Below are 12,046 nucleotides of genomic sequence, written 5' to 3' on the forward strand. Positions count from 1 at the left end.
ACCCCTTTTGTTGCTATGACACTCCAAATGGACACACCAGGTGCATCTAATTTCCTTTGATAGGAGTTCCACCTGCAGGCCAAATTTAAATTGTTTGAGCACGATTTATATAGAGAAACACCTGGTGCATATCAGAGTAGAGACTCTGGGCTTTATGGGAGAGTGTCCAGACGGAAGCCTGAGGAAAAACTCCACTCCTGAGGAAAAACTCCACTCCTGAGGAAAAAGGCACATGACATGACACTCCTGGAGTTTACAAAAAAAAGGCACGTGAAAGACCGCTCATTAGGCAAAAGATTCTGTGGTCTGAGGAGACAAAAATGTAACTCTTTGGCCTGAATGCATGCAAGCGCTATGTCTGGAGAAAACCAGGTACAAGCGCTATGTCTGGAGAAAACCAGGTACAAGCGCTATGTCTGGAGAAAACCAGGTACAAGCGCTATGTCTGGAGAAAACCAGGTACAAGCGCTATGTCTGGAGAAAACCAGGTACAAGCGCTATGTCTGGAGAAAACCAGGTACAAGCGCTATGTCTGGAGGAAAACCAGGTACAAGCGCTATGTCTGGAGAAAACCAGGTACAAGCGCTATGTCTGGAGAAAACCAGGTACAAGCGCTATGTCTGGAGAAAACCAGGTACAAGCGCTATGTCTGGAGAAAACCAGGTACAGCGCTATGCCTGGAGAAAACCAGGTACAGCGCTATGCCTGGAGAAAACCAGGTACAGCGCTATGCCTGGAGAAAACCAGGTACAGCGCTATGCCTGGAGAAAACCAGGTACAGCGCTATGCCTGGAGAAAACCATCCCTACTGTGAAGCATGGTGGTGGCAGCATCATGCTGTGGGATGCTTTTCATCGGCAGGGACTGGGAGACTGGTAAGGATAGAGAGGAAAATGAATGGTAAGGATAGAGAGGCAAACGCAACGCTGGAATGGCTTCAGAGCAAGAATGTTGAAAGTCCTTGGAGTGGTCCAGCCAAAGCCCAGACTTGAATCCCATTGAAAATCTGTGGAAAGACTTGAAGATTGCTGTTCACCGCCTTTCCCCATCTAACTTAACAGAGCTTGAGAAAGAATCCAGATGTGTAAAGCTGATTGTCATACCGATGACAACAAAAGTTGTAAAACGCCGCTGAAGGTGTGAAGACTTATATAAATTAGATGTTTTTTTCCTGTATATCATTTTCAATAAATAATTATGGCTGTAGCACAACAAAATGTGGAATAAATCAAGGTGTATGCTATCTGAAGGCACTGTAACTACTGTTCCCTGAAGGAGAGAAACGAGCTACAAAACATAATATGGAGAGAGAGTCACACTCTCACGACTTCAGTTGAAGGATACACGCCTGACAAAGCCAATGAACATCCCAACATCCCAAGAAGCCCCGCTTTCCACAGATGATAAGTTTAAGGTTCGGATTTATTCTTTCAATTTAAAAACAGCTCTTCACCAAGCCCAGGAACGGGCGGAGCGGGGGCATTAAACAGGCGCTCTAACTCATTTCATCTCCTTCAAGGAAGAGTAGTTATAGTCATAACGTTACGTTCCCTCTCATTCGGTCAACTTTGGTACAACATACTATGGGGAAATGCAATCGCGGCCTAAGCCGACACCCAACGGATACTGAATGAAACGGCCCCTGTCAGACCCCCCCCCCAGACCTGACCCACGCCAGATGTGGTATTGCGTACACGACGTGCTGCCTAGTGACATGTGCCCTGTCCCCGTTGTAAGTGACATACAAGAGATTAAAAAACTCACACAGTGTGGTGATTTCAACTCACCTCAGCACACATGTCTCCTATATTCAAGCCTTTGAGCAGCTCAAAACGCTGCCAGACCCCTGGTTGACACCGCTAGGTAACCCTCGTCTCTTACTGCTATATGTGACCGACTGGCTCGATTCGGTCTTATGTAGAAACATTTTAATTTTTTTATTTTTACATTGGATAAAACACAGAGCAAGAAAACGATATCGGTTACTGGGAAAGTATAAAATTGTAACCCCACTTGAGAAAATGACCGTTGAATGTTTTAGTCCACCTACTGGAGAGCTCTTCTTTTGTCTACACCCATTCAGCATCGTTCACACCCTCCTAAGCCTTTAGCCCCACCCATTCAGCATCGTTCACACCCTCTTAAGCCTTTAGCCCCACCCATTCAGCATCGTTCACACCCTCTTAAGCCTTTAGCCCCACCCATTCAGCATCGTTCACACCCTCCTAAGCCTTTAGCCCCACCCATCTCTTTAAGGATCCACATGTGAGACCATGTGCTAAACAGAGTACGGTATTGTACTAAACAAGCAAAGATTTTAAGACTAAAGGCTGGTTTTTACTATATGTATATAAACCAGAGTGTACAATGGGCATTTGTAAATTCAGAGCGTTGTCAGATTATCTGTTCGTAAAGTCTGGACGCTCTGGCTGAGGAGTAGGGCTGATACGACCGTTCTGACCTAACAACAGCAGTCAAGAACCCAAGCTAACTGGCTAACGTTGGCTATCTTCTTTCATGACACAAATGAGAGAACACCTCACTCTGACCATTTTACTCTCCCGAGCAGAGCTGGTTAGGCTGTTGTCATGTTATCGAGAGCGTTGGTGTCTGTAACTGTGCTGCTGGCAAATTTTATTACGTTTTTTTTGTTGCCAATGTCTACTGACACTGGCCATATTTAACGGGTGTTGAGCATTCGTTAATTTGCGCTCAAATTGACCAACTAACCTTACGTCTATCAACAGTTGTCGCAGTGACATCATGAACATTCTATTGAAATGGTGACGTTCACAGAGTGACTAGGCAACAGGATAAACAATAAATAGATATGGTGACGTTCAGAGTGACTAGGCAACAGGGTAAACAATAAATAGATATGGTGACGTTCACAGAGTGACTAGGCAACAGGGTAAACAATAAATAGATATGGTGACGTTCACAGAGTGACTAGGCAACAGGGTAAACAATAAATAGATATGGTGACGTTCACAGAGTGACTAGGCAACAGGGTAAACAATAAATAGATATGGTGACGTTCACAGAGTGACTAGGCAACAGGGTAAACAATAAATAGATATGGTGACGTTCACAGAGTGACTAGGCAACAGGGTAAACAATAAATAGATATGGTGACGTTCACAGAGTGACTAGGCAACAGGGTAAACAATAAATAGATATGGTGACGTTCACAGAGTGACTAGGCAACAGGGTAAACAATAAATAGATATGGTGACGTTCACAGAGTGACTAGGCAACAGGGTAAACAATAAATAGATATGGTGACGTTCACAGAGTGACTAGGCAACAGGGTAAACAATAAATAGATATGGTGACATTCACAGAGTGACTAGGCAACAGGGTAAACAATAAATAGATATGGTGACGTTCACAGAGTGACTAGGCAACAGGGTAAACAATAAATAGATATGGTGACGTTCAGAGTGACTAGGCAACAGGATAAACAATAAATAGTCGCAGCAGCGTACATGACGAGCAAAAAACTAGTTTGTACAAAAAGGTTCAATGCAGAAAGTTTGACTATTTAGATAACTATTTGGTGAACTATTTGGTGAACTATTTGGTGAACTATTTGGTGAACTATTTGGTGAACTATTTGGTGAACTATTTGGATAGATATTTGGTTAACTATTTTACTAGCTATAGAAGTCTCATGGCTTGGGGGTAGAAGCTGCTCAGGGTCCTATTGGCTCCTTTTGGTACCACTGGCCGTATGGTAGTTGAGAGAACAGTCGAGGTTTTAAATCTTTTGTTGTTGTTGTTTCTGTCCAGGTCACTGGACTATATCATCAACGGACAGGAGTTAACTCCTCTCTCTTTCTCCGTCTCTCTCTCCCCCTGTGTCCCAGGTGAAGGCTCGTTCGGCAGCGCGGGAGGTGATCGCCACCTACTCAGTGGATGATATCTTCATAGAGCTGGTGATCCAGCTACCACAGAACTATCCTCTAGGCTCGATCACAGTAGAGAGCGGCAGGAGGGTGGGGGTCGCTGTACAACAATGGAGGAACTGGATGTTACAGCTCAGTACATACCTCACACACCAGGTAACACACCACACACACCAGGTAACACACACACACACCAGGTAACACACACACACACACCAGGTAACACACACACACACACCAGGTAACACACACACACACACCAGGTAACACACACACACACCAGGTAACACACACACACACCAGGTAACACACACACACACCAGGTAACACACACACACACCAGGTAACACACACACACACCAGGTAACACACACACACACCAGGTAACACACACACACACACACCAGGTAAAACACACACACCAGGTAACACACACACACACCAGGTAACACACACACACACACCAGGTAACACACACACACACAGACACCAGGTAACACACACACACACACAGACACCAGGTAACACACACACACACACCAGGTAACACACACACACACCAGGTAACACACACACACACCAGGTCACACACACACACACACACACACACACCAGGTCTCACACACACACACACACACACACACACACACACACCAGGTCTCACACACACACACACACACACACACACACACACACACACACACACACACCAGGTCACACACACACACACCAGGTAACACACACACACACACCAGGTAACACACACACACACACCAGGTAACACACACACACACACACACCAGGTAACACACACACACACACCAGGTAACACACACACACACCAGGGTAACACACACACACACCAGGTAACACACACACACACACACACACCAGGTAACACACACACACACACACCAGGTAACACACACACACACACCAGGTAACACACACACACACACACCAGGTAACACACACACCACACACCAGGTAACACACACACCAGGTAACACACACACACACACACCAGGTAACACACACACACACACCAGGTAACACACACACACACACACCAGGTAACACACACACACACACCAGGTCACACACACACCAGGTAACACACACACCAGGTAACACACACACACACACACACCAGGTAACACACACACACACACACCAGGTACACACACACACACACACAACAGGTAACACACACACACACACCACAACATGGTAACACACACACACAACAGGTAACACACACACCACACACACACCAGGTAACACACACACACACACCAGGTAACACACACACACCAGGTAACACACACACACACACACACAACAGGTAACCACACACACACACACACACACAACAGGTAACACACACACACACACAACAGGTAACACCACACACACACACCAGGTAACACACACACCACACACCAGGTAACACACACACACAACACCAGGTAAACACACACACACACACCAGGGTAACACACACACACAACAGGTTAACACACACACACACACCAGGTAACACACACACACACACCAGGTAACATCACACACACCAGGTAACACACACACACACACACACAACAGGTAACACACACACACACACACACACACAACAGGGTAACACACACACACACACAACAGGGTAACACACACACACACACACCAGGTAACACACACACACACACACCAGGTAACACACACACACACACACCAGGTAACACACACCACACACACAGGAACACACACACACACACCAGGTAACACACACCACCACACACACACCAGGTCAACAACAAACCAGGTAACACACACACACACACACAACCAGGTAACACACACACACACACACACACCAGGTAACACACACACACACATACCAGGTAACACACACACACACACCAAGGTAAACACACACACACACCAGGTAACACACACACACACCAACACCAGGTTAACACACACACACCACAGGTAACACACACACACACACCAGGTTCACACACACACACACACACACACCAGTAACACACACACACACAACAGGTAACCACACACACACACCAAGGTCGCCATCAATAATGTGTGGTCCCAGGTCATGACCCCTTCTAGGGGAGTTTGGATATGCAAAAAAACACATGAGCATTTTTACACTGCCCACGCGTTACTCTTGTGTGAAACAGGACAACTATAAGCACCCCCCGACATACAGTGTTGTGTCTGCGCGTGCATGTGTGTGCGCGCGTGTGTGCGCGCGTGCATGTGTGTGCGCGTGCATTTGTGTGCGCGTGCATGTGTGTGCGCGTGCATGTGTGTGCGTATATATATACTCTCTCAAAACTTGAGACATCTGTGTCATTGTGTTGTGTGACAAAACTGCACATTTTAGAGTGGCCTTTTATTGTCCCCAGCACCAGATATGCCTCACCTGTCAGGTGGATGTATCTATTATGATTATCTTGGTAAAGGAGCAATGCTCACTAACAGGGGGATGTAAACAACATTTTTGGAGAATTAGTTTTTTGTGTGGATGGAACATTTCTGGGATGTTTTTATTTCAGCTCATGAAACATGAGACCAACACTTTACATGTTGCGTTTCTATTTTTGTTCTGTGTGTGTGTGTGTGTGTGTGTGTGTGTGTGTGTGTGTGTGTGTGTGTGTGTGTGTGTGTGTGTGTGTGTGTGTGAGATATATATATATATATATACACACACTACATGACCAAAAGTATGTTGACACCTGCTCGTCGAACATCTCATTCCAAAATCATGGGTATTAATGTGACTGACTACCTCATGAAGCTGGTTGAGAGAAGCGTGTGCAAATCTGTCAAGGCAAAGGGTGGCTACTTTGAAGAATCTAAAATATATATATATTTTTTAAAACTTTTTTTGGGTTACTAGATGATTCCATATGTGTTACTTCATAGTTTTGAAGTCTTCTCTGATATTCTACAATGTAGAAAATAGTAAAAAAAACTTTTTACCAGGTACTGTATGTATATATATATATATAAACGTGTGTATGTATATATATATATTTATTTATTTATTTATACAAATTTGTAACCCGTTTTTGTAGTAGACACATCTATCTTCCACAGGTTACCTTCAGACAAGTCCTATGACACTTGTGGGGGTCGTAGAGTCTCCCCATTACATTGGGGGGGTCACCTCACACTTGTTAGGGTCGTAGAGTCTCCCCTTTACATTGAGGGGTCACCTCACACTCTGTAGGGGTCGTAGAGTCTCCCCTTTCCATTGAGGGGTCCCCTCACACTTGTAGGGGTCGTAGAGTCTCCCCTTTCCATTGATGGGTCCCCTCACACTGGTAGGGGTTGTAGAGTCTCCCCTTTCCATTGATGGGTCCCCTCACACTGGTAGGGGTTGTAGAGTCTCCCCTTTCCATTGAGGGGTCCCCTCACACTTGTAGGGGTCGTAGAGTCTCCCCTTTCCATTGAGGGGTCCCCTCACACTCTGTAGGGGTGGTAGAGTCTCCCCTTTCCATTGAGGGGTCCCCTCACACTCTGTAGGGGTGGTAGAGTCTCCCCTTTCCATTGAGGGGTCCCCTCACACTCTGTTAAGTGCTGCGCTATGTAAGTATCATGTTCCCCGTCTCTCTTTTTGTTTATAGAACGGCAGTATAATGGAGGGTCTGTCTCTGTGGAAGACCAACGTGGATAAGAGGTTCGAGGGAGTAGAGGACTGTATGATCTGTTTCTCTGTTATCCATGGATCCAACTACTCTCTGCCCAAGAAGGCCTGCCGCACCTGCAAGAAAAAATTCCACTCTGCCTGTCTGGTGAGAGACTGATATTCACACAGGACAACACACACACGCACACGCACGCAAACTGCAATACAAGAGAACACACTCAGAGGCATATAGGTTATGGCACACACACACACACACACACACACACAAATTCACAGTTTGGGCTGTTGTGGGGACCGTATTAATGCCACACCGGCGGGTCATGAGTCATGAAGGCAGTCAAATTCCACATGACCGTTTAGTCACGGTAATTAGGCTTCTCCAAGTTCTGATACTCCTGATGGTCATTAGTAGCCTACCAAACCTGCTAACTGCCTGGTACTCAGCACTCTATTGTCCCTCTAATTACTCTGACATTTAAAAATAAAAACAATTCATGAGACCCCATGAGCTCGTGTTCCTCAAACAGAGTGATGGCCTCTACTAAAAAGAGGAGGATCCCATCAGCTTTCTATGGGCTAGGCCTACTATATTTATTTCTCAACTTTCCTAGTATTAAGCACATTGCTTCTCTTTACAACAGGAGTATAGCCTACCTGGCTGGCCTGAAATAAACTACAAAAAAAGCATCCTCTATTTGCTATTTAAGTGCAGAGATGACACGGATTTTTCCCGCTGACCCTGTTTCAATACAGGTGCGCGATAACGGTTCATTCTAAATCAAACCAAATGTCACACATATATTATTTAGTATATGTAAAGACAAGATTAAATAAAGAATAGTCTGATGGGTGACAATATTAGCCTTTCACTTGTGAATTATATATTATCACTTGTGAATGATGCCCAGAATAAGAAACAAAGCCTTTTTTTTTGGTAACTTGTTCGCCTCATAGTCGCACACCTCATGTAGCCTCGCCCATTCTGTCCTACCAAGCAGTAAAAAGGCAGTAACTGCTCAGAGTGGAACTGAGAAAAAGGGCTTTTAATTTACCTTTGGTTTCACAGTAACTTTATCCAGTTACTGGCTAACATGACCCCCATTGTCTCCTAAACACAATACGAGGCAGGATACTTGTCCACATGATTAAGCATGTATTTAATGTAGCAAATGAGCAGCAGTTTCTGCCTTTTTTGCTCTGTAGGGCAGTAATAGGGCAATATGTTTTAATTAGGTTTGTATCACAACTAACGTGGCCAAATAACCTTAAAATGGAGCACATGAATCTGCTTTACAAGGGGTGTAGAGTCTAACTGGCATATATATACATATACATATATAAGCAACGTGTGAGTTTTAACATTTGGGGAAGATAATTCTCACCATTCAAATGCACCTTTTATAATGAACTATAATAAAGCATAACATGTCATATCTTATTTAATATCTTATTTAATATCTTATTTAATATCTTATTTGTGGTCACTTTTGATAATGGTATTTTACGCTACTCGAACATTCGCGCTTATATCCTACTATCATGTTCGCATTGAGTACACTTATAATGTGGGGAAATATCCTAGCAGTTTATCAACATTTTAAGCTAATTGTTCTGTTCTGTTGCCTCATTGGGTAAAATGCTAGTGAAATTTTAATGCTAGTGGTTGAATTAATTTGGGATGTAGCGCATCCCACAACTGTCCCAAGACGATGTTTGGAATATTTATTTATTGACGGATTATCATTTTATTCAGCTTTGTTCAATTGTATTGTTGATAGTATAAAATAATATAAAATAATACCACGGAATTGTAAGCAAATCTTGTCTGTTAAATGAACAGCCATTTGGCATAGGCAGATCAGGACAACTCAGAGCATCCTGTTCTGTTCTTCTGAAATAAACTACATTTTCTTTATATCATGTTTCTATAGACCTGTCTAAAATAAATAATGGATTTATTGTGAAGGCGTAGGCTAAATTACATGGATTTATTAGTCTTTTTAACATGGCTTGTTGTCTATATGTGGAAGCCCAGGAGATTCTAAATGTGTTTGTTAATTAACGGTCAATTACCATGAGACTGACCTGTTATTTGCTTAACAATCACCAGCTGACAACATTTTGTGACCGCCACAGCCCTGATCATTATCACGTTACTCATGCTGTCTCTCTTTCTCTCTCTTCTCTTCTCCAGTACAAGTGGTTTACCTCTAGCAACAAGTCCACCTGCCCTCTGTGTAGAGAGACCTTCTTCTAGCAACAAGTCCACCTGCCATCTGTATAGACCTTCTCCTAGCAACAAGTCCACCTGTCATCTGTATAGACCTTCTCCTAGCAACAAGTCCACCTGCCCTCTGTGTAGAGAGACCTTCTCCTAGCAACAAGTCCACCTGCCCTCTATGTAGAGAGACCTAATTGAAACTATGTTACCATGGATACACATAGTCACTGTTCCGTTGCTATGGATGCACAGAGACAGTTTTGGTTGTATATTTGTTCGTATCTCTCACCACAACCTTCTTATAGATCAGTGCTTCCCAATAGTTTTATCCTCTGGGACCCAAATTGATCCAGGTTTTCTGTCTCGATCCAATATTCACATTGTGATTTTCTTGTTGTTGCCAAAATGCAATTTGGAAAATAATTTTTAAATACTATTTTGACAGTAAATGTAGCAATTATATTTAGTTTCCCCCCTTTTGTCATTAATTCCATATTGCTCACGATCTTGACGAAGAATCTTATATTATATTATTATTATTATAATTATACAAACTCACCCCATCTGCTAAATCACACTGCTAATAGCTTTATATTGGTAAATACTGAGATTGAAGAAAAAATTTCAAATAATTAAAATGATTTAAATGTAACGATAATCTTTTTACATACCTTCTACCTGGTCTTAGTTGTTTCATTTCAGACGAGTATCTCAACAACAACAACAACAACAACAAACAAAAAAATCCTCCCCCCTAAAAATGTAAAATAAATAAATACATATTTCCACTCAGACACCATTCAAAACCTTTGGGTTACGACCCACCAGTTGGCGGTTGCCACTGCCACCGCTAATAGAAGCTCTTTTGACAGCGGTTGTAACTCGAGCTAAGAGTTGAATAGTAAAGATATGTTTTTTAGACGTAATAAGGTTTTATGTCCAGTAGCCAATGAGTTCCAAGGAGCCAGGAATTGGATCAGCTCTGACGGTGACATCAGAGCAGGAAGACAGACGGAGGACTGGAGGACAGACGGAGGACTGGAGGACAGACGAGTGGGGGGACTACTGACGCATGCCAGATCCTCACAACGTCAGGATATGTGTTTAACCACATCACATGTTATAGCAATCTGATGCCCGTCTGCACAGACGTGGCACAGTCAATGACGTGGCACGCAACCATTGGTTGATGCAGTGCAACGCCCGCGCTTCTAAGTCGGGCGGGAACTCGACCAGAATGTTCCGTCTGAAGGATGTAATCAATTCACTTCGTCATTTGGTGTGATTGACAGAGCACAGTGATGTAATATAATACAGACTGATGAAACACCAAGTGGATTCATTTGAGATAAATAAAGAGGATTTATATATCAGAAACTTAAATCTCTCTAGTGATGATGACAAAGATACTATTACTTGATTGTATTTTAACACAGTATAATAACAGAGAGAGCGAGAGGGAGAGATAACTATAGCCTGGCCCCGGATCTGTTTGTGCTCTTGCAAACTCCATTGCTCATTGTCGAGCCAAAACATGACAGATTTACAAGGAGTCGGCATGACAACGCCAACAGACTTGGCGGCGTGACAGCGCAGACTGGCACACGGGGGGGGGGGGAGGGGGGTAGTGGATCTGCTCTTTATTCCAGCCTTGTTGATGTGGTACAGCGTGAATGATGTCTATTCCTCTGTGTCTGTCTGGTCGTAATCTGACTGTTCCCCCCCACTCTGACTGTTCCCCCCCCCCCACTCTGACTGTTCCCCCCCCCCACTCTTACTGTTCCCCCCCCCAATCTGACTGTTCCCCCCCCACTCTGACTGTTCCCCCCCCACTCTGACTGTTCCCCCCCCACTCTGACTGTTCCCCCCCCACTCTGACTGTTCCCCCCCACTCTGACTGTTCCCCCCCACTCTGACTGTTCCCCCCCCCCACTCTGACTGTTCCCCCCCCCCCCCCCACTCTGACTGTTCCCCCCCCCCACTCTGACTGTTCCCCCCCCACTCTGACTGTTCCCCCCCCCCCACTCTGACTGTTCCCCCCCCACTCTGACTGTTCCCCCCCCACTGTGACTGTTCCCCCCCCACTCTGACTGTTCCCCCCCACTCTGACTGTTCCCCCCCCCACTCTGACTGTTCCCCCCCCCACTCTGACTGTTCCCCCCCCCACTCTGACTGTTCCCCCCCCCACTCTGACTGTTCCCCCCCCCACTCTGACTGTTCCCCCCCACTCTGACTGTTCTC

The 12,046-nt window shown here is 44.6% G+C and overlaps 1 protein-coding gene across 1 annotated transcript in view; it reads left to right on the forward strand.

The window, feature by feature from the left end:
* The window catches only part of ltn1 (listerin E3 ubiquitin protein ligase 1), a 75,902-nt gene extending 64,720 nt beyond the window's left edge, over window positions 1–11,182 (forward strand). The window contains 3 exon segments of the mRNA XM_031809100.1: window positions 3,870–4,064; window positions 7,562–7,729; window positions 9,779–11,182. Coding sequence (XP_031664960.1) covers window positions 3,870–4,064; window positions 7,562–7,729; window positions 9,779–9,841 — 426 coding nt within the window. The 3' untranslated portion in view covers window positions 9,842–11,182.
* Window positions 11,183–12,046: the final 864 nt, after the last annotated feature.

The sequence above is a fragment of the Oncorhynchus kisutch genome, linkage group LG29 (assembly GCF_002021735.2).
Source record: "Oncorhynchus kisutch isolate 150728-3 linkage group LG29, Okis_V2, whole genome shotgun sequence".
NCBI classification, from domain to species: domain Eukaryota; kingdom Metazoa; phylum Chordata; class Actinopteri; order Salmoniformes; family Salmonidae; genus Oncorhynchus; species Oncorhynchus kisutch.